This window comes from Apodemus sylvaticus, chromosome 1 (genome assembly GCF_947179515.1).
Source record: "Apodemus sylvaticus chromosome 1, mApoSyl1.1, whole genome shotgun sequence".
Lineage (NCBI taxonomy): Eukaryota > Metazoa > Chordata > Mammalia > Rodentia > Muridae > Apodemus > Apodemus sylvaticus.
This window is the reverse complement of record NC_067472.1, coordinates 85,769,257-85,793,710: the sequence shown is the minus strand read 5'-3', so window position 1 is coordinate 85,793,710 and position 24,454 is coordinate 85,769,257. Positions and strand designations below refer to the sequence as shown.

The 24,454-nt window shown below is 43.4% G+C and overlaps 1 protein-coding gene across 1 annotated transcript; it reads right to left on the bottom strand.

The window, feature by feature from the left end:
- Nucleotides 1-5,644: 5,644 nt before the first annotated feature.
- Nucleotides 5,645-16,835, bottom strand: Zp2 (zona pellucida glycoprotein 2). Its single transcript, XM_052175905.1, has 15 exons — nucleotides 16,806-16,835; nucleotides 15,284-15,433; nucleotides 14,700-14,744; nucleotides 13,683-13,844; nucleotides 11,908-12,004; nucleotides 11,629-11,813; nucleotides 10,807-10,933; nucleotides 9,291-9,472; nucleotides 9,115-9,206; nucleotides 8,883-9,007; nucleotides 8,552-8,741; nucleotides 7,241-7,376; nucleotides 7,064-7,160; nucleotides 6,679-6,756; nucleotides 5,645-5,831 (listed from the first exon to the last, which is right to left on the bottom strand). Exons 1-15 carry the CDS (start codon nucleotides 16,833-16,835, stop codon nucleotides 5,671-5,673), a joined length of 1,857 nt encoding a protein of 618 aa, XP_052031865.1. The 3' UTR covers nucleotides 5,645-5,670.
- Between the last annotated feature and the right edge of the window lie 7,619 nt (nucleotides 16,836-24,454).

Sequence of the window (24,454 nt, the reverse complement as noted above, 5' to 3'; positions counted from 1 at the left end):
AGTGTCCCTAGGTTGGTTTCCTCATGGGTGCAGGAGGGCTGCTACAGTTCCAGGAATCACAATGTCCCAAAATTACAGTCAAAGCAGACAGAAAAAAGGGGGAGAGTCTTAGCTGTGTAAGACAAGAAGGAAAGACAGAGACACCCCCTACCACTTTCCTCTTAAATCTCATTATATGAAACTATGGACTTCCTTCACCTCTAAACTGCAGGCAGGGGGAAGGGAAGCTTTATTTTAGGCTAACCAGGAAACATCCCCTGAGGGATGCTAAGCTGTGCCAGAAAGAAGAAAGGCAAGGTTCTCTAACAGCAAAGCCTGGGGTGGGGGTGGGGGTGGGGGTGGAGAGGGGTAGGGGCGGGGGCGGTAAGAAGAGGGAAGCACATCTGTTTTGATTAAACCCTACACTTTCTGCCCCAGGGCCCTGCTTTTGGGCTTTCTTCTGTTTATTCTGTTTAAGGGCTACGATTGAAAACCCTCCAAGAGTCCTAGGGCTTAAATATCAACCCTTTCAGCTTACAATGTCCATTTCTGGTCTCTGGCTACAATCAGGTTTTGGATTAAGAGGCCACTCAGGCCCTGCCTCCCTGCAGCAGGCTCCGCCCCACCCCCATCCCAGCTGCTGTAAAAGGAAACAACAGCCACCCTATCCTATCAGGACTAACTTTAATCCTCACTTCCTGGAAAGCTTCTCGGGTAACCAGACCCCAGGAGAGGAAAAGCCCAGTGCTGTGACCTGGCAGTCAAAAGGTCTTTCTCCCACACTCAGAGAAACCCAAGTACTTAAGGTGCTATGAGCTACTCATTTAATACACACATGGGCCCTTCCCCACATTCTGCACTGGTAAGAAGAGATCCCCTGATTTGTTCATGGGCCTGAACTTTTAGTTTTTCCATCATTCTGCCCGAACGTTACTGGTACTGATAACTCTCCTAGTAAATCTATTACCCAAAAAGACAAGCTGACTCCATGTTCCTCTCTTGAACCCAAGACTTTATACAATATCCTCTTTCTCCATCTTCAAAATGTTCCACCCAGTCTCTGCTCTCCTCACCTCCCTTCTCCCTTAGTCAGACTTCCTTCCCTCTTCTAGGGCTACGTGTGGCTCTATTCATGTTCTACTTCAATAATCCAGGTACTTTCCTCATGTCAACCTTCTTATCACAGCAGCAAAGTCTTTCTTGCCATGTCAGGAACACTGACAGATCCAGTGATTAGCACACGGATATCACTGGGGGCCATCATTTATCCTCCCATGTTGCTTAAACATCCTCAGACCCAGTCCTTCAGGATTCATTTAGTGGGTGAGGACAGGGCATATGTACTTGTAAAATATGTATCTAAGGGCCCCTGGTGTCACACATGGTGTTAGTCATCCTATAGGAATGTATAGTCTCTGAGGTTTTGTTTAGAGTTTAGTACTGTCAGTATCCTGGTGTTTAGATGCTTTAGGGTTGGCCAGGCAACTTTGTATCAATGCATTGATAATGGCATTGAACATTTCCCTTGATCCCCTGCCACAAGATTAGAACATTGACGTGGACTGGGAGTGTGGAAACAGGCATAGGGATTGCTCTGTCTGCTCAAGTCACACAACTAGCAGGATATACATCTAGAACCCCAACCTTTGTATGCTGAAATTTTATGTACCCAAGTAAGCTTTAGTAGTCACAGAACAGGTTAGGGAAGAAAAGTAAGTTGGGGGTCTCTTTCCACAATATACAAGCCCACTCCCAGCCCCTGTGCCCTTCACTATCAGAACCACCAAAGAACCTTTGATCCTATTTCTGACACTTGTTTTACAATTACAATCCATCGCTACCCAACAAGGAAGGTCGCAAATCCAGTGTGGATAAAGGAGCAGCCTCTTGGGGTTTGAGCTCAATTCCTTGCCCACACACTTACTCTCTGAATAGGCTGCCTCCCCCACATACTGTAGGATGTGTACTTTCAAAAGTTGAGAACCCAACGTGAATCTATTGCTCCTTGTACTTGTTCCAGGATACCATGGCAACAAGTGTTCATCTGAGCAGCTGCTTCAGGCAAGTTCTGCCTTCCACCATCCAAGTTCTGTGGCAAACACTTCAGAAGGGAGTTTGCTGAAGAGACGTCCAGAAGCCCAGGAGATCTTGATGCCAACACGCATGGGCCAGCTTGCAGGTGAGGGTCTACCAAAAGCTCAATGGACTGGGACATCCGTAGTGATTAGAGGGCCCCAGAAACTCATGTGAGCATTTCCAGTGATGTGTTTTTTCTAACTTGTGGGTCATGAGTCATTAGAGGGTGGATTGGTCTCCCTTAGTGGCTTTACCAACATAAACTTAGTACTATAAAAACAGTATAGTAGTTATAACTCTGGAGTTCAGAAGTGCAAAATGGGGCAGTAGAGCCGATTCTGGGGGTTCCACCATGGTTCCTCACCTGTTCCTCTGTTAGAGGCTACCTGGGCTCCTTGGCTTGTAACCCTGCAGCACTTAGACTTTTGGCTACCATTGTCATATCTTCTCGGAGCGCACATCTCCTGTGTCTTTACTAGGACCCTTGTGATTGCCAACCTGCCTCATCTAACGTTATGAAGATCTATCACATCTACAAATTCCATGAGAAACTACCAAAACTGATACATATTTGCTTTTAGATCAAGATGTGGACATGAGGTGCTAGAGCCAGCTTATTTTTGCATTTGCTGTGCTGGCTGCTATTAAAATCAGTGTTCGTTTTAATGTCATTTAAAAAGGCACAGCACAGGAAATTTTTATTTCTGATTCATTTGAATCAGATTCATTTGAATGCAGCAGCCTAGAGACATAAGGTTCCACGCAGAAAAGTTTGAATCCAAGGTCAATTCTTGCTTTATTTTTAGCATAATTTCTTATACCGCTAAACGCTGGCTTCTAAGAATGGCTTTGATGACCTGAGCTTCTAACCCCTGGCACTCTGGATACGCCAGACCTTCCACACAGTGTAAGCATAGGCTTTCTCAGTCTAGGATGTTTTACTCTGAACAACTGTAACAAAATAATTTGAGAAGAAAGGCTGTGGTGGTTTGAAGTATTCCTAGCTCCTATGACCACTTGGCCCATCGGATAGCATGTACATTGTGAAAACCTTATGATGTGAGGCCTTGCTGAGCAGAGCAGCCCTATAAGGAGCACACCTCTGAAGGCTACCCCTGGCTTCACCGTCCTCAGTGATGCTAGCTCTTTCTCCAACACATGCCTCTTCTGCCATGTACCAACTTTAACTTTGGAAACTTGAGCCAAAATAAATCTGTCCCTCCATGACACCCCCCCCCATTGTCACAGCTATGCAAAGTCCAAGAGAGTATGTTGAAAGAGTATTCAACATAAAGCTTGAGACATACTATGTACTACAAAATAGATATGCTTTGACCTCCAGGTTAGGTTTTGAAAATCTCAACAGCATAACCAATAATCAAGGAGTTTTATATATATATATATATATATATATATATATATATATATATATATATATATATATTTTTTTTTTTTTCCTGGCTTGGAACAAGTATATAGTGGACTCTTGTGTTGGTTTGTCAACCCGACACATGTAGAGTCATCTGGAAAGAGGGAACCTTGGGAGTGTCTATCAGATTGGCCTGTAGGCTAGTCTGTGGGAGCATTTTCTGATTGATGCCTGATGGGGGAGGACCCAGTGCACTACAGGCAGTGCCACCCATGTGCAGTTGGTCCTGGGTACTTAAGCAAGCAGACTAGGCAAGCCACAAGGAGCAAGCCAGTAAGCAGTGCTCCTCTAAGGCCTCTGTATCAGCCCCCATTCAGGCTTCCCTCAATGATGGACTGATTAGGAAATGTAATCCAAATACCTCCGCATCCCCAGCAAAATTTTGTATTTCTATTTGAACCTCTTCCCAATTACAGAGATTAAAACTGTTTTTAGAGTGTGTGGGGGGAACATATTTTCTAGTCAAAGGATACAGATGAATTTGTTAGATATGTGAAAGGGGACCAAGCTCTGGCATTAGGTCAAGATTGGTCGTGTGGATAACTTTGTCCAAGCATCCTAGGGAAAAGTAGGATGCCCCAGGAAGCGAGCCTCGTGAGGAGGAGCTGAGTGCAAGTGGAGATGCTCACTAGGCTCAGGCTCAGTGTAGAGCCTGGATACCAGTGGCATTGTAATTGCACCTAAGATGGCCCTCACAGCATCCTTTCCTTCTTCCCCCAGAGACAAATCTTTAAACAGGAGTTATAGAGGTACAACTCAATCATTTAAAGTCCCAGAAGTCTTGAGGGAGCTGCTCGAGTTAGGAAATACTTTACTGTGAACAATCTTTCCTTAAAGGAATAGTCTTGGTCAAATGATTTAGAATGGTGTATGTTGTTTCCCCCAAAGAGACACATGTTAAAATGTTGGCCTTGAGAGGTGCTGTGGATGTTTAAGTTGTTAGACCATGGAGGGTGGTCTCAAGGGACTGATGTGCATCATCTTCCTGGCTCCAGATGTGATCACTGCTGGCACATGTTCCCACCATCCCCCTACACAATGGCACCATCCAGACTTGGACTTGAGCACCAACAGGAAGGTGGAAACAATCCCCAACAATCCCCAAAGCCTCTTAAGTACCCCACATTTGATGTTTCACTATTGTGACAAAATTTGACACAAGTGGTTTTCTACTCCTATCCCAATCCTGTGTCCGAGTGAGGCACTCAAACACAGAGGACTCCTAAGTGTCCTCTTTCAGGTGGGATGAAGCTAAGCCCTATTGAACATAATGACATGTGTCAGGTATAGGACTAAGGAAGTCACAAATTCTCAGATAGGAAACAAGCTGTAAGTTTATCTTTTCCTGTTCAAGTTGATAAATTCCTGCCTAGGGGATTGTGAACAGGTCCCAGATCTAAAAATTGATTGAAGGTAACAATTCTTAAATATTTTTCTAGTCTTAAAACAGAAGGCAACAGGCTGGAAAGATGGAGAGACAGATCAGCCAGAAAGTGATTGTCTGGCAAGCACGAGAACCCAAGATTGAGCTCCATGTGGTTTTTGTTTTGTTTTAAAAGGCCAGTCACACTGGAACAGGCCATATTACTGGTGCTAGGGAGTCAGGGACAGGCAGATACCTGTGGCTAGTTGGTCAGTTAGTCTAGTCTACTTGGCAAGTTTCAGGCCCATGAAACCACTTCTTCCTGCACAAGAAAAGTAGGTGGTGCCTGAGTACTGGCCTTACCCAAGTGTACATATGTTGCAAGAGATTTCCTATCCATTCACATTGAGGCAGTGAGAGGCCAGTGATTGAAGAGGAGGAGCAGCAGCAGAGAGAGGCTGAGTAGACAAGACCAGCAGAGCAGGAAGGGGAGACATGGATACCCAAATGGCTTCAGATATATTTCTGATGTTTGAGAGGTTAGAAATATTGGGGTAAGATATTATTGTAAATTGGCCTTATAAAATTGGGAGTTTCTTATACATAAATATATTTTGTAAACTATTCAAGTTTAAGAGTCATGCTTTACAAGATACTTGGAAGGAGTGGGTGCTGGGCAGGAGAGAAAGACTTGCCAGGACTTGGAACAGAGGCCTGGTGGGTTGGTACTATATTTTATCATTTCCCATTTCACACATACCTGTACACACAGGAACATGTTAAGACAAAAGTTGTATTGCAGTCTCTTTATTTGAAAGTCCAATCAGTGATTGAACCTTATAGTTCTTTTCTTATACAGGTAACAGATGAAGCCTAGAATGACCGCTGAGCCCACTAGCGCAGCCATAGCACCTAATGTTTTAGAAGCAATATCCCTGGCAATAATATCCTTGGTAATCTCATAGCTGTCAGGGTCCATAACACCTACGAAGAAATCAGGTATTCAAGTCATAAGGCTTATAGAAGGCTGAGCCCTTCTATAAAATTTAAGGCTCCATCACTTGGTTTTGAAAGTTTGCAATAGAATGTAGCCTCCCCCTCCTCACCCTATTGCTATCTCCATCCTTCCCCTGCTCCACACACCCCATATCCCCCCGCCCCGCCTTCTAACCATTTGCTCTTTCCATCTCAAGCCAGATGGGCCAATACTTAGAGAATGCTTCAGAGTCTGTTTTGACTAATACAATGTCCTAAGGGTTAGTGATTCCTGGGTATGTGATGTCACAAGGCAGTTGGCTAGAGGTTTAAGGTAGCTTAATTTTACATTTGAGGCCTGGAGTTGAGGCCTTCTGGGTGAGGCATGGTATGATTATAGTAGCATAATCTACAGTGGATTTCAGATTGGCAAAAGTTAAAGGGATATTCATGCTTGTCAACCTACCAGCATGCAACCTGTAAATAATATACACTGAATTTCTTGGTATGGTAGGCAACAATCCTCTAAGATCTAGTCTGGCATTATAAATCCATTATGATATCCAGCATCAGAATAGAGTTGGGAGAAGGAACACCATGGATCATTAACAATACCATGGCTAAGAGTCCCACACACCTTGCATGGTTACAAAAAGACTATAAGATAAAGCAAGTCTATCAGTAGGTAAGAGACATGGTTGTGCTGGTGTCAAGATTTTCAGGTGTGTATGCAAAAGTTTCAAGGTTCTCTGAGAACTTAGTTTTTGTTTAGTTTTGTCATTAATCCTATTGAATTTTTAGCAGAAAAAAACCTAAAACCTTGCATTCAGAAGTACCCCAGACTTTAAATCTATACCTTTGGATGAAGAATCATCTGGCAACAAGACAATGGGTCCTGGAAGGCTAACTGTCATTGTGTCTTCTTTGCTGGCTTCTGTGGTGGGAGACAGATAATCAAGGTTGTGTTTAACAGAGGCATTCATGGAGTCCCTAGTAGATGCCCCTTGCAGTATCCTGTGACATGGACTCCAGTCATCTGTCATGGATAGATTCTCAAAGGATGGGTTCATCAGGCTAAATAAGAACCTGTGCATCTCAGGATGCCATGCTAGTAAAAGATGACCAGGTGGAGAGGTTTCATGGGATTAGGTGGAGAACAAGTTATCACTATCCTCAAATGCACTCAATTCTAGAAAATTGAGGCTTGCTTTGAGCAATAAAGACAAGGATTGAATTTTTACCTCGTTTGCTCCTCAGAGGTGCAGGGCAAGTCACAGAGCACAGAGGGGAGTCAAGAGAGACTTGGTTACAGATCAAGGCACTGCAGTGGAAATAAATCTGGAAAAGGAGGAAGAGCATCAGGGGGAACTCATGCAGTCACTGTTATCCTGCCCCAATGTGGCTTCTTGATCACATACCAGGCTGGAGAGCCTCCGTGCCTCTGATACAAAGGCAAAAGTCTTCACATCAAACCTCTGGTAATGACTGGAATGGGCTGTGGAGGAGCCGGGTGGATGGAAAGTGGTGCGGTAGTTGTCCAGTTCATATTCACAGCTGGGAAACAGGTACCAAGAGGGGGGCATCAATCACAGGAACCTACACATTGTACCTATTTGCACATGGTGAGCCACATGTGATACTTCTATGCTACAGCTATGTCTACATCTGACCAGTGCCACTGTTTTACATACATTCTTCTGACTGGACCTGGCCATCAATATTCACAAAGTTCTAATATTCTCCTAATATTATACTAATATCTAAGTTCTCTGTATTCTATATAATGCAAATGCATATTTGTTTAGCCAAATAGATTTATCAACAAGTTCAAGTTGTAATCATACTCTTATTGTGCATGTGTGTATATTCGTGTGTGTGTGTGTGTGTGTGTGTGTGTGTGTGTTTTACTTAAGACAGCTTACTTATTACCCTAGCTTGAGTTTCTATTATTTCCTAGGTAGTAACTGTTTGCAACAGAAATAGAATCCTTGCCATTCTGTTTTACACACTAGCAGGAAATGATGGCATTAAGGATGAAAAGAACAAAAGGCATGAAGACTTACATAGAGGGATAAAGGGATCGGGGTTGGTCTCATGGGGAAGGGATGCTCGGCTAATCTTCAAAGGATGGGTTGTGTGATTGAATGGGTCTGTAGGTACTCAAGGCGGGAGTCTAACTGTAGGTTTGGAGTCTTGTGACATATTACCACAGAGCCAAAAAAGCTAACATTATCACTCTTTTCAGGTAAGAAACCCTTGGAGGAAACATTTCGGGCAGAGCTGAGAGGACACACTCTATAGACAAGAGCACTGTAACATTTGTTTAGCATCAAGTAGGACTTCCAGTCTGAATTCTACCACTTGCTGTTGAAATAATTCATGTAAAGCTTGGATTCCTTCAAAGTGGCAGCAAATGTTTCTCAGGTGATGGGATGGGAAATGTGACAGCCTGGCATATGGTAGGTAGGTGTTCAGTAAACATACTAGAATTCTCCCTCTCACGATAAAGATGCAATAGCGCCAGACTGTTTGGAGAGAAGCCCATTCCGTAATAGGATAGAAAAGTAGCCTGAGCCACCAGATTAAACCAAGCACTGATGACTACAAACAAGGATTAATTCAGGGAATTCATGACCAAAGTCTCCTTTAAGTTCCAGGAGGATTATTTTCAATCACTAGTAAGTTCTGATGTTGTATCTGAGCAACCCTGTGGTGTAGGGAGTACATACCCATCCACGACGATCTGCCACTGGGGGACAGAGGCCGGATCCTCAGAAGAGGTTGCCCAACAGTCATCTAAGACCAGCTTGATATTGGGATCATTCCTATTCAAGACAGTCACTTCCATGTAGATTGGCTGGCGGAGGTACCTCACTAGAGGGTACTCATCCTTCCTATAAGGTCGTTGGTAGGATTTGTCTGCAATTAACAGAAACCACTTCAGGACTCAGGTACAGGCTGGCTGCAATATCCAGTAGGCTGACAGCACTAGATAGTGCATCTTAGGGGAAAACCCTAGAAAAAGGGTTTCATCCATTAGCTCAAATTGCAACATCTCACCTGGGTAGGTTTGTAGGGCCAACACCAGTGGACCTGGCTTTACAAAGGCTGCTGGAGAAAAATGGCTTTTGATATGGGCATTTAGTAGCATACTGTCTCTGATGTAATGGCATCTCACTGTCATCCTGGAAAATTGTGGGTAGGTAGATATGAAGAATCATGTTAACAAAAAGCCCTGTAGTTTAAGTTGACGTTAGAAAAAAAAAAAAGACAAATAGAAATTGTATCACACCTGAACTCACTGTTTCTGAATACAATGTTGGATGGTGGGTTTTCCCAGAGAGCATGTATTTCATTCTCATAGATGACTTTATCACCTTCAAACTTCAATGGTAGGTTATTAGAGAAAGTTCCTCAACCAAATACTTACTTTAAAATCTTAACTTCTTATCATGGGCTGCAACTCACTTTCTGTCGTGTTCCACATCCATTCAGAGGTATGTGAAACCTTGCAAGCCCCAGAGACTGAACCTTGAAAATAGGCTGGCAGGAAGAGTTTCCCACCAGGAGGGTCTCCAGGTTCAGGGCAGGTTTTGTTTGGTGGCTGTAGACCTCAAAGTCCATAAACCCACCCTGTGCACACATTTCATCTGTAAGTGGACGGAAGCAGAGGTTTAGAGAAAATTAAGCTCACCCTGTGACATTACCTGTCAGCCTCGAAGTGTTAGAATGAATCCAGCAACTAAGTTTGAGTCTTAGGTCTTTGGGCAAACGCTGGTAGACCAGCTTGAGTTACAGGAGGAATGTAAATTACTACATTCAGTGCTACTGTCATATAGATCAGGAGACATGGAAAGAAGGGTCACAGAGGTGATGAAGCCTTTGAAGACAATCCTGATAAAGGATTCAGTCTGGGTTGGTTATATAGTAGTAGGTTCCATTGTTTCCCTTTCTCAAGCCTTGAATTTCAGATTTTTTTTTTTTAAAACAAAGGAACCCCAACTGATAAGCTATTAATCATTAAAAAAAAAATCCAACAGAACTCTAAAACTGAGGGTTCTGAGCACTTCAGTAAGGCATACTCAGACTGGACTCACTAATCCCAGTCAATTTGAGGAGAAACTGAGAAGTCAGCTTTAAGGATTGGCCTGACCTGCTGGAGGTGAGGCGTAAAGAGGAGCAGGGCTCAGTTAGAGAAAGTGCCGACTCAGGAATCCTTTTCAGAGTTTATAGGGATCTCGGGAACTCTAGAGAGTTTTAACTAGAAGCTGGAAGCCTTTGTCCATGGGTTGGGGATTCTGATATCTAACTCACTATAACCAGATTTCCTAAATTTAGAAGTTACACAATGATCTCCCCTCATGAATGTTTGAGAATGGTAGCACACGTGAGCCCCCATCCTAGAACTTAAACTTCTCTTTCTGATAGGAATGTTGTGATCATAAAAAGAGAAATAGGTGTAAGAATATGTTCTATGGTTACATGGGGGAAAGGAGTTCCTCAGCAGGCCCATGCTGAGGCATCCCCTCCCCCTGAGGGACCACACACAGTATAGAATAGAGTTTATTTAGGGCATGGGGAGGGGCATTAAGAGGGTAGTAGAGGCAGAGAAAGGCAGAGAGAAGGAGAAAGTAGAGAAGTAGAGGCTGGCCATGACCACATGGAGGGGGGGAGAGAATGGGGAGGGAGAGCAAGGGGGTAAGAGGCAAGAGAGAGTAAGAGAGGGAGGAGGGGCCAAGGAGCCCCTTTTATAATGGGCCAGGCCTACCTGTCTCTCCAGGTAACTGTGGGGAGGGGCATATCTGGCTGTTGCCAGGTAACTGTGGGGGTAGAGTCCAGACAGAGTACCAACAGGGCTCACCTTAAAGCCTCTTGAGTCATAAGCCTGAAGCAGATTCTTGATTATCTGTTACATTTTCTCACATGCATTAAAAGTACCAAAACCAAAACTCCCCAGATAATTCTGATTAGAAAATATGCTTACCTATAGAGACTGGTGACTCACAGTGGCATTCGGGATCAATCACTGTGGATATCATGTGTCCTTGGAAGTAAAAGGTCAACTTGAGTGACGAGAGGTAGAACTGATAGAATGGACATTTTTCAGAGGGCTGGAACGAGAGAATGTCAAGTAGCCACATCAGGTAGTGGGAGTCCCTGGACACTTGCAGAGCCCATTTCGAACTCACCTAGTTTCCTTCTGAGCCAAAACAAAGAAGAGCTGCCACTTCCTCGCATGAGGATCTTCTCTAGGCAGAAGTTTATTGCTTTAAAATACCCAGTTGCTTCATGCTTTTTGTACTATTAGTCACTAAAGCTTTAATTAACAAATCAAACTGTAAAGAATAGTGGAACCCCTTGCCAAACCCAAGAAGGGACTCAAAATTCCAGAGGTTAAAAATACTATTGCTATACACATCCTGACATTCTATCCCTGCATCCATCAAGACTAGCCTCAGGACAATAGGGTACCCTTTTGTTTGGACCAAGTTAATCTGAGAAAAAAAATATATATATATATAGAGAGAGAGCGCACATAGAAGGTTCATCATTAGATGCCTCACAGGTAGCTTGTACTTGTCAAAAATGAACTGAGAAAAAAAAATCTAGGATAGTATCCACACGCAGAAGTTAAAAGTGATGGTATTGGAAAGAACTTTCCTTGAAAACTCATGTAAAGTGATCAAGGTTATTTAAATCCATCACTCTAGCAAGTAGGCTTTATGGGAAAGTCATGAGTTGTATCACATCACCCACAAGAGTACTTCAGAAGGCTCTGGTGGCATTCAGAGCCTAACAGACATACTTTTGTCTTCAAGAGAGATTTTCTGAAATGCAGTCTCAAGCCATTTGTTGCTTCTTTGTCAATCCCATTGGCATGCCATTGGTCCTCAGGGATGCTCCTGTGTTCAAAGTCTACAGACATTAGCTTCCCAGGAAATTCTGGTATAGTCAGAGTCATGTGGGTAGCATTACACGTCACAGAAAGATCTATAGGAAATGGTTGACAGAATACACATCAGCATTGGTTAAATCCTAGCAACAATGTTTCCCACTGCTGAAGCTCTGCTCTCTTGGGCCTCACCTGGTGCACAGATAGCTTGTGAAGAGAAGGTGATCTTCTGCCCAGGAGTTGAAAACAAGAGTTCCAGCTGCACAGTATAGAGATAGCTGCTCTCTTGCTGGAGGGTCAGGATTTTGAAGGTATTAGATTGAGTCTTTAGTAAGAATCATATGCTCAAGCATTGGGTGTCACTTTGGCACAAAATGCTCTGGTATTAACCTTATCTTCTATAATGCCTGGAAAACTAGTGATGTCTGTAGGTATGACCCATAGCTGACCATTTCTAGGGAGACCACAACAAGAACCTGGCCGTATTCCATGACTATCTTGTCAGAATACTTACAGAGCTCAGGAATCCTAGAGCTCAGGAATCCTATTATTCTTAAGATGAAACAAGCGGTCTTTTATTAACCAATGTATGAGCACTTGCCAGCACCTGTCCCAAGTACACTCATGCATGACTTAACAGTGAGGTATAGCCTAAGAGATATATCATTAAACCATTGACCTTTTACTGTAGACCATAGTATCGTAAAACCTAGCTTTGCCATTAACCACCTAACATGTGATTGTGTGTGTTTGAAGCTTTTATACTGCAGGCAGTGCAGGTTCACATAGCACCACCACCAACACAGGAAAGACATTGCACTGTGAGGTTACTACAGCTATTATAACCAGGCAACAAAATTTATCTCTACTTCAGTCTTTGGGACTACTGCTTTATGGCCCATCACTGGCCTAAACCCTATGTAGAGCAATTATAACATCGATTTAATGTCTCCTGGATGGTCTGTAAGACAAAGTAAAAAATGTCACCCAAACAGAACACCTTAATTCTTAAGACTCAAGAATACTCTTGCTCTATATTATATCTTGAATATAAGCCTGTAAGAAGGAAGCATGAATAGCAAGGCCCATGTCTCTTCTTCACATAGATGATGTTCCTATCATCTAATTGTTATTAGAACTTACAGGTTGTTTGTGTGACAGATTTTCACTATGTAGTCTAGACTGTCCTCAAACTCACAAGCCTCCTGCCTTAGCTTCCCATGTGCTATAACTACAGGTGTATGCCAATATGCCCATATATATACTTTAAGTTGGCAATACTGGTCATTTATTTGAGAACATGTTTGAGATCATGCTTAGTGTTAAGAATATTGGCCATTTCCCCACCCAAAGACCTGCCCTACCTGGGGATTCATCCTATAAACAGTCACCAAACCCTGACATTATGGACAAGAAATGCATACCAAAAGGAGCCTGTTATGGTCATCTCAGGATGGGCACTGCCAGAGCCTTATGAATACAGAGGCAGATGCTAGCAGCCAACCATTGGACTGGGTGTGGGGTCCCTAGTCTTAGTCAAGGAGTTGAAGGGCAGACTGGAGGAGTTGAAGGGATTTACAGCCCCATGGGAAGAACAATGAGGTTGGTCACCCGGATGCCCCAGGACTCCCAGGGACTAAGCCGTCAGTCAAGGAGTATATTATGTTTCCAGCCAAAAATGTGGCAGAGGGATACCTTGTCAGGCATCAGTGGGATGAGAGGTCCTTGGTTCTGTGAAGGCTCAATAGATGCCCCAACAAAGGGAAACCCAGGGGTGGGGGGAGGTAGGAGTGGGTCAGGTGGAGGGACATACTTGGAGGCAGGGGGTGGGAGGAGGGTTTGAGGGCGTTCAGGGAGGGGGAAACTGGGAAAGGTTATAGCATTTGAAATGCAAATAAAGATTATATTCAATTAAAAATAATATTGGCCATTTCCTTGATGGTGGTATAAAGGGGTTTCAAACCTACCACATAGTGAGCTATTCCAGTAGCATTGGCTGGCACGTGGAGGGTTATTTTCTGGCTGTCAATCAAAAGATTAAATCCTTGTACTATGGCATCCTTCAAGGGCAGAGTGTGGACTCTTGTACCATTGCCAATCTTAACAATCCATCCCATCTCAGATGCATTCTTCAAAATTGAAAAGACACGGAAATAATTGCAGTGGTCTTTTGACCTACAATTGCATGCGTGCAACACTCATTCCCCCACGCATGTATGCATGCACAAACCAAACATGGTGAGCATCGATTAAAATACTGGCACTTCCTTAACAGTGGGAAACTAGTGTTTCATAGAATTAATGTGATCATGACCTTTGCCATGAATTTAAGTGTTAATGTTTCATAAGTGAAGAATTGCATTCTTAGGATTGGAGAGGGGACTCCATGAATACTTTCTCTTCCATAGGAACAAATTCAGTTCTCAGAATCTTACACCAGTCATTAACTGCATTTAACTCCAATTACAGGTATCTGATACCTTCTGTCCTCTGTAGGTACCACCTCACAAATGGCATACATTCAACAGACATACACACACACACAGAGACACACAGACAGAGACACACACACAGAGACACACACACAGAGACACACACACAGAGACACACACACAGAGACACACACACAGAGACACACACACAGAGACACACACACAGAGACACACACACAGAGACACACACACAGAGACACACACACAGAGACACACACACAGAGACACACACAGAGACAGACACAGAGACAGACACAGAGACAGACACAGAGACAGACACAGAGAGACACAGAGAGACACAGAGACACACAGAGAGAGACACAGAGAGACACAGAGAGAGACACAGAGAGAGACACAGAGAGAGACACAGAGAGAGACACAGAGAGAGACACAGAGAGAGACACAGAGAGAGACACAGAGAGAGACACAGAGAGAGACACAGAGAGAGACACAGAGAGAGACACAGAGAGAGACAGCAAATTGTATTCTTACCTGATTTTCATCAGCAAGCCTAGAGAAAAGTTGTGGGAAAGAAAACTGGAAAGAAAATAAAAAGATTTAGGAGAAAGTCTCTGAAGTTCCGCCACTTGCTATTTCGTGGGAAACACCCAGATTAGTTGGCATAAATTAATGCTGGAGTTGCAAGAAGCCTGGCTGCTGACACGCAGTATAAGGAGCTCAGGGACAGATGTATCTTCCAATCCTGCTCTTGGGTTTTACACCTTTGGGTTTCCAGTATTAAAAGGCATTGGAAAAGCTAGATGAGTTTGGGGACAGGATATGGGATATGTTACTCAGTCAGTCCTGTGATTATCAGTGTGACTGCAGATATACTAGGCACACTGTGCTCAACATGGTGTGTACTCAGTTCTTACAGCCACCCTGTCAGGCGAATGCTGTTCTTCCATTTTAGCCTTAGAAACAACCTCCATGTGGAAAATGTACCATGGCCACAGCAAAAAGGTAAAAACAAAAAATTGAAATTCATTCAGCTGTTAAGCTCAGCTACGTCTACAACAGCATTCTATTAACCCTGTTATAGCCATATGAGAGAGAAATCATTCCACATCACTTACAGTTATTAGATCCTCCATGCAGACAACAATTTCTGAAATCTCATGGATCTCTGCTTGAATAGCTGGACAGAAAAAATGATGTATATCATCTTTATATTTCACATCTGTGCTGGTGTCCCCCGCTCTGATGTTCACCTGGTATCCACCAATCTGTGTACAAACAGTACCAATGAGGCAGTGGATTGATTCCTCAGTGGGAAAGACAGTTCTAGGAGACCATCCCCTCTGATCATTAGAGTGGGAACCCATTTGAGTTCAGCAGTACAAGTTCCTGAAAGCACTTCAGCCCCTTGCCAGGAGACTATAGCTAGCTCTTTTGAGATATCCTTGTAAGAGTCACAGGCCAAGAGGAGAGTTCAAACGTTAGGGGTAGAGTCTGGTTTTCTGTTCCATTTCTATTATGGTCTATTATGCTGGGAATCATGGTCCCATTCTCAGACATGTACACAGGTTATTCAAATATACCCACTCAGCAACTAAATAGATGCCTTTGAGCTGAGAGGAGCCATCTTTGTTACCCCTGACCTCAGAGAGCTTAGTCTAAGGCAAGACAATTGTTACCTAACAATTTTCTGCTGAGTATTGACAGTAACTGTCCTAGAATTTATGGCATCTTAACTTTAAAAAACACTCTTAATCCAAAGATCATTACATAAAGACTATGATATTAGATTTAGCCATTCACAGGTTGCAGTTAGGAGATTCTGAACCTAGAGGACAGCAACTCAAATTTCTTGAGATTAGGAAGAATATTGGGTTGGGAGGGATCTGTGCTGGGGAGTTCTGAGAGAAGCTGGAAGTAGCAGGGAGTGGTAGGTATGTTAAATACATTGTATACAAGTATGAAACTTTCGAAAGAAGAACAGATAAGTTTAAATTGTTACAAATTTTCACAAAAGGTATTTACTTTTCTGGGCCATCACAGAGGCTCTTAGTGACCCAGATGACTGTCTAACTATACACAAAGCTTACACTATAGGCTCCAACATCAGGGTCAGGTGACATAGCCTGTCAAACAGTGAATTTCCAGGACTCACCCCACACCCACATCAACTGAAATCTTTGATGGAAGCTTGAAAACGTCTGCCATGTGGCAGGTTTTTTATTTTATTACACCTAATTACCCTGATTGGGCAATCCTGTTGCTTGGTAATAGAGAAAACCCTATTGCTTAGCAACTGTTTGCTTTTAACACCTGTTCTTAAAAGCTAGGTTCTCTATCCGGTAGCACCAAAAATAGGCTTCCAGCTCACTCAGGGGTTAGATTAAAATAGCTCCATGGCCAAGCATTTGCTTTGTCTAAGTCACATGTCCTGCCTTTCACTCCTAGAGTATTGTTCATCTTAATATCCTGTAGGGATGACAGCATCTTTCCCATTTTCCTATAAGCAAACTAGTAAGGTTAAGTAGCTTAAGTCAAACCCAAGGCTAGTAGCTCAAGCACTAGGCTTCTTCACCAGTAATATTTCAGACCTCTTGCTCCCTGGCCATTATAGGCTATTTGAGAATATCCTTGACTTACAGCCACATTGATGGCAGAAGTAGAGTCCATCCTATCGCCAGAATGTTTCTAGGCATGATCAAAAGTATCCTCTGGGTATATTAGTAATACAACAGAATAAGCCAATCTGGTTGACTACTATTCTGTTTCAAACTCTAAATCCTCACCATAGTGATTATATTTCTACTTTCTAAGTCACTCCCCCAAAACACTTGCTTACCACTTTTATAGTACAGGTCTCATAAGGGAACTTCAGGATGAACTTTTCCAAGTCCAGAGCATAAGTGCAGTTCAAAATTTCATTACCAAAAGTATCTACAAAAGGCAGAGATAGCCAAGAAATTCATTCAAATGGCAGAGCCAACTGAAAGTTCCTAGCCAGATTTCTCATCCACATCTAAGGCATGCCTATCACTTTTGACCCAACCTACTGACATGATCAAACTTTGGCTGTTGTGACTTACACCCAGAAGTTTCCCACTGGATCCCAAATAAGTCATACTATCCAGAAAGGCAGGTATTCCTCTCTGGTTGGCATTGGGCAAGTCAAGTACCCCATAGTACTAGGGAAGATGGATGCCAGTCACTCAAGGGTTGGACTCTGTGTACCCAATAGAGGTGTCCCTGCTTTCTACAAACTGGAATTAAGATTATATACTACACATTACATACCCACCACAGAAGGATTCCATTTTTCCATGTCAAATCTACTTGAAAATTCAACTCTCACTTCATCTCTATCACAAACGAGGGTGCCTGGAGAACAGAGAAAAGTTTTTGGAAGCCTTTTGAGTGACAGGAGACACTTGTTATAGCTTAGTGTGGACACACCATCTTCTGCTGCCAGTTAAGGATGGGGAGGACACGCTTACCCTCAGAGAGCTCACAGAGTAAGACTTACAAATACAACACAAGATACCAGAGCTTCAAGGGTGTTCCCATTCAACACCCAGGGATCCAAGGAATACTAAGGCTTCACTTTCGAGTTAACAAGTCAGGCTCAGATGGGCAGTGGTGGTGCACACCTTTAATCCCAGCACTTGGGAGGCAGAGGCAGGCAGATTTCTGAGTTTGAGGCCAGCCTGGTCTACAGAATGAGTTCCAGGACAGCCAGGGCTATCCAGAGAAACCCGGTCTTAGAAAAAAAAAATGCTAACAAACAAACCAAAAACCACAAGTCAGGCCAGGAACCTTGACTGCCTGGGGACGGAGCTGCAGGCTGTGGGAATGGTGGGGCTCAAAAGCAGAAGCTGTCCTTTCAACCTAGTGCTTTAAGAAGAAAATCCTGGGTAAGTCCCAGGGAAGTTTTAATTTTTTTTTTTAATTCAAGACTAAATCCTGCCCATGACCTGCCTTTCTACAGCTCCTGGCTCAGGGGAAAGCGTCTCCCAGGCACTTTGTTTCCCAAGAAGAGTTCTGGCTGGGTCTGGGGCAGATGTCTTAAGCTTAAGGCATAGATGAAGACTGTCGCTCGGCAGGTGAGGGCTCGGAGCATGACTTGTTTTAGGTACTGGAAAACATGAGGCAGTGAAGGCTCAGATAGTCTTTCGAATTCTTATGTTTAGCTAGCATACCAAGGCCACAGATGACTAGGAGAACTTCTTTAATGACTAATGCCAGAAGGGAGTGAAGCTAGGCACGGAGGCACACACCTGAAAAACCAGCTTTACGAAGGTTGAGGCAGGTGGATTGAGACATTGGGTTGAGGCCGGACTGGGCTGCACAGTAAGTCCCTGTTGGAAGGGATGATGGTGAGAGGTAGAGGGGAGCCGACGATGGGAGGGAGAACAGAATGGAGAGCTATTCCATCTGCACACTTCTTTTTGATCAGAGGGTTCTCTTGCCCAAGAGCTGTACCTGGGAAGGCGGGATCCGCTGACTGAGGAAGGCTTAGTGAGTTTACTGAAGTCACAAGGGTGAGTAGGAGAGAAAGCAACCTGCAGATACTGGATAGGAGAGAGATACGACGTTACGAAAAAATGAACATAAGCAAATGAAGCTGTTGCATCCCCTGCCATCGTTCCCAGAATGCCTTACCTCCTGCCGCATGGAGGGCTTACAGACTCTTCCCTCTGCCACCTCGCCATGTTGGAAGGTACCGCCAGAGCGCCCAGGCGAGGCAGTGCAGGCAGCTGAGTGCTGTTATAGCCGCAGACAGGGTGTGACCCCACCCTTTCACTATTGGGGGCACCTGGATCTCCCAGCCCAGCTGAGAGGAAGGGATTTGGGAAGGAAGTGCCAGCTGCCTTCCCTTCCACGTGCCTCCAGGTTCTGCCAACAGCTTTTGAGGGGCAGAATTAAAATCAGAGTGCCCCCAAATTGGCCCCAGGTGAGTAAATTAGTGGCCCACCCCATGATTTGGGGAAAGAATTCAGATCTTTTAAACAAAATGTCTACAATTCCAATGTAGTGAGGAATGCTGGCGTTGATTAAGGAAGGGCATCCATTTCAACCACTAATGCTTTGCTCTGAGTGCAGAGGGGTTTACAAAAAAGAATAAATTTAAGCAAATAAGGCCATGACACTCTACCCTTGCTCCCAAAATGCCTTGTTTCCTGACTGTTGTGGAAGTTAGAGGTCGCTCTCATCATGCTCAAGAAGGACTTTAAAAAATGAATTACAAAATGCTGTGCTGACTTGTGTCCACATATAAAAGCTTACTGGAAAGAAAACATGGACGCTAAAGAGTGAAGATGCAGGGAGTGGTACTTCTGTAATTCCAACACTCGGAGGCTGAGGCAGGAGGACCAGGAGCTGAAGGTTAGTTAGAACAAGAGATCCTACTTTGGAAAACAATCCTTCCCCCAAAAGAGAGAAGAGACACACTGATTTGCTTGCAACGGATACTATACTATTCATGTATCATGAAATATCACAGAGGTTTTCCTATAAACATCACATGTGTTGCCCAAAGGAACTCCAGCCTATGCTAGGCATCCATCTTTGGAGCCACTAGCCATTTGTCCCGGCCTCCACTCCCTGGAAGGTAAGTTCCTGACAACCCTTAGTAGTGCTCCCCACCTGAAAATGTACACCTGTGACCATCTCCTTGCTATGATATGTCTAACTTTTTATGATATGCTTTTGTGGCTTCTGTAACTTGCTTACATAGACACCCTAAGGATTATTTTGGGTCACCGTGACCACTTGGCAGAACAGACTAGTTTTTGCTTGCTTGTATAGGTATTGGAAGTTTTCAACTTTAAAAAAGAAAAAAACCTTCCCATAACCCTCCTTCACAGCATGCCTGAGATTTGACTTTAAGATTGTCTCCCGCTATCAGCTAATCAATACATCCTTTGATTATAATTGGATTGAGTCTGTGGTCTTTTCCTAAGTGTCACAAGCTTTATAACATTGTGTTATTTAAGCAAAAAACATACTCAGCAATGAAATTTAAACAGTTTTGTAGTGTCCTGTTACCGCTGACAACATTCTTGTGTCATGTATGGTCATTGTGAGGGTTGTGTGGACGTGTCACATGTCACATATACTCACAGATATGGTTGTAGTACATGTACTCATGTTTAAGTGTTATGTAGTCACTGCTTAGATAAACCAGTATTTATTTAACTGCTCCTTTGTTATAGATGCTAAGTGGTTTCTAGTATTTCATCATTTTAAATAGGATGATTTTTTTTTTTAGGCAAAGTTTTGCAATATAGTTCAGGCTAGTTTAGAATCAGAGATCTTCCTGCCTACTTCTTCCACATGGTGTGTTTACAAGTGGCTGTTCTCATACTGATTAACACAATAGATATTTTTATATATCTGTCTGGCTAACCCTTACTATAATTCCTAAAAGTATACATCATGGGTCAAGGAGTACTGTAATCTAAAAAGAACAGAACATTATGTAATACTTAGGCATTTACAGGCCAGGAGCCTGAGGCCACACAGCCCTTCCAAGCTTTGATAATTTAATATCAGCGGAGGATTCAGATTTCCAGAAACTGGGTCTCTGGCATCTCTCATTGCTCTTTGAGATGCCTAAATATGTTCAGCTGTGTTCCCCAACAGGTGAATGTGGTCAGCGAACGGGCAAGCTTAGGGTGGCATTTGAAATGACTGTGCATGTGTTTCCCTTGTGGTCTGTCTTGAAGGGCGATCTACACTTGTCTACCTGAAGTATCAGTGTAGGTTATAATCACCTTGTCCCACCGCCTTTGGCTTCTCATCAACATCGCTTCTGGGTCCCACCCAACAGCCACTGAATCAGATCCTGGTGGGTGGAGGCTGGGAGGTTATCTCAACAAGCACCCTGGGTACTGGTTATAATTATAAAAATCAGGAAAATACCTGGAGGGTGGTGAGCATGGGAAGGAGTACTTGCAGTGGTTCCTCTCTGCCTGGAAATGAGCAGAGTGGATTAGTGCCTATGGGGGGAGGGGTGCAGAGCAAAAGGCAACCCACTAGGAATGGACCCACAGAGCTGGGAAGCAGGCCTTAAGAGCAGAAGTTTGGTTACAACAGCAACTCATTCTGAGTGTGTGACCCTTGAAGCAGCACCTTTCCCACAAAGGTGAGGGTGACTGGGTCCCATGAAGGCTGAGATGTGATGAGACAACTGTAGCTAAAGAAACCTGCACCTGGCACTCAGGCCTGTGGAGATACCAGTTAAGGAGGTCAAAGGTCAGTATGCTTACTTTACTACCCCAGGCCTTGCTCTCCCCATAAAACTGTGCCTTTTTTTTCCAGACTGGAAGGGCTTTGCCTTAGAACAGTGGTTCTCAACCTTCCTAGGGCTACAACCCTTTGATACAATTCCTCAAGATCTGCTGACCCCAACCGTAAAATGATTCTTGTGACTTCACAACTGTAATTTTGTTACTGTTATGAACTGTAATGTAAATATTTGATATGCAGGATATCTGATATACAACTTCTGTGAAAGGGTCCTTTGACACCCCCCCCCAAGCAGTCACAAGCTACAGATTAAGAACTGATGCTTTAAAAGAGATCACACGTGGGAGCCGAGAGACTGTATAGAGGATTCAAGGAAGGGCCCTCCCTGAAGCTCTGTGGAGATGGTGAATGTATCAGAGCGTAAATTCATCTGACTTACCTGACCCAGACTGATGCTGTGCCCACCGTGGGCAACCACTGAAGAACAGCCCTGGGCCTTGGAAACAATATCTAGGATTTTTCTCTGGAAAAGCCTTGGAACTGTGCACTGGGGAGCACATGTGCACAGTGCAGCCAGCTTTGGGAGTAAGGGTAAGACCACACTCCTGTAGGCCAGAAAATCTAAAGTCTTTACAAAACTACAGATTCTCAATAGTTCCCAAGGCAGTGAGTTCTCTTTCAAGTATGAGTTTTCTATGCTCTTTTCAATGAGGCTTTATTTTTTTTTTTAAATTGCTATCTATGGCCACAGATTTTTCTTCGCTAGGTGCTTCAGTTCCCATCTGAGGATAATGAAGTCCTTCCTCTCTTTAATCCTATGGCATTTTTCTTGAGGGACTTTGAAGTCAGTCCTATGTATGTGGAAATGCTTTGGGTTTTATTGCTCCCTTATCTGAGCCGATGTGGCCCTTGTTATAGTTCATACAAGCAATACTTTATAATACTATATAGTATATAATACTATATAACTCTTCAGGATTGAATCTCCTGTCACACATTGTAAAGTAAAATTATGAATTAAACACAGTCTGAAGGACAGACAGCCATTTCAGCTTGTAAGAGCGATTCTGCGAATTCATCAGAACCGTGGAAAATGATGTGCAAACTGCTTCTCTGGTTTGCTTTTATAAAATGGAAATGGGGAGATATATGCTTCTCCCTATGTGTCTGTGTGGGCTCATACTGTGTGCTTGCATAAGAGTCTAGACAGTTCTGCCAGAGTGAATAGCACCTCGTCCCCCGCCTTGAGGAGACAGTGTAGTTTCCAGCTTTTGTGGTTTCATTGGGCATTTGCAACTATGGTCAGCTCTGCTGTTTGGTTGTTGGAGACAGAGTCTCTCCATGTAGCCCTGGCTGCCCTGGAACAAGCTCTCTAGACCTGGCTAGCCTTGAACTCAGAGCCTTCTGACTCTGCTTCCCAAGTGATAGGATTAAAGGCCTATGACACCATCACCCAGCCTCTGATTTGTTTTGTATTGATTTTCTAGGTTTTGGTGCTGGTGCTGGTGCTGGTTGTCGTTTTGAGACAGGATCTTGCTGTACAGATCAGGCTAGCCAGGATCACTCTGTAGCTCAGGATATCCTTAAATTCTCAATCCTCTTCCTTCAGCCTCCAAGTGATATGTACCTGTGTGCAGCCATAACACCTGAACCTCTTCAGGTTTTAACTAATACGTAATGGTCCCCTGGGAACAGGAGTGAGCACGTCCTTGGGGCTTTTTCTTTTCACTTCTGCTTTGATTGAATCCAATCATCTGTCATTGTTGCTGACTTCACTTTAAAGCCTGGTTTCTATTTGAGTGAGCTAGATAGAGAATTAAAGTCTCAGGGCCAAGTGCAATTCAGTGGCGTGATGCTGCAGTGCCCAAGTGCTGTGGATACCAGGCTTTCACACAAGCCTGGCTGCCTATCATAAAATGAAGATAATGAGTATAAAGATGTTCAGAGATTTGCCCAAGGTCTTTTACTGTTAGTGTATGAGTTCCAGGGAGAAGCCTGGCCTTTATATGTCCTGTCCCTTCTCACTCATTTGAGTTTCTCTTTGTCTTTGTCTCTGTCTCTGTCTCCCTCTCTTCACCCCTCTCTCTCCCTCCTGCTTTCCCTGCCCCTCTCCTTTCCCTCCTTCCCCTTTCCACTTTTCTCCCTTTCTCCCCTATCCTCCCTCCCACTCCTCCTTTCTCTTTCCACATGAGAGGTGTTTTAAAACTCTGTGCCTTTCTTACAGTTCATGTAGTTTTAAAAGCACAAGATGGCATTAACTAAAATTTAGCAGCGCAAGATAAATGAAAAATAGAGTTATGCTAATACAGATTAAAATAGCTTTCAAATATCAAATGTGAATTTAACTTGGAAAATAAGCCAGTGTCAGTGAGAATGTTCTTTCCTATTCTGTGGAAGCTGCCCCAACAGCCTCATATGTTAATTCAGGGTCCACGTGGGACCTTTAGGAGGTCTACGTTGAATCAACCTTGGACCATAGTGGACTCAGAAACAAACAACAGGACAAAGGTTAATCGTTTTCTATAAATGAAAGGTAGGGTTGCTTTGATAAGTAGAAGTCAGAGAAAACTTAGTAGTTCTTCACACACACACACACTCACACACACACTCACACACACACTCACACTCACACACACACTCACACTCACACACACACATATATACACATATACATATACATATATATACATATACATACATATACATACACAGTGGACAGATACACACACATTCTTTTTAAAGCGTCATTTATAAAGGTTAAGTAAAATAATTTACATAATAAACATTAGCATAGATACACTGTTGATAGTAGCTAGAGTGATGGCTAACACAGTAATGGAGGAGAGGTTTTCTTACCAATGTAGTATATTTCTTTTAGTTTATAGGCTACAAAATACAGTTGTTCCTGAGTATCTGTGAGGGATTAGTTCTAATCCTCCTGCTTGCCCCTTTATTTGCCTCCAAAGATATGAAAGTCTTCAGATGTTCAGACTCCTTATACAGTGACCATTTGCTGTTGTATAGTATGCAAATCTTCCAGTCCT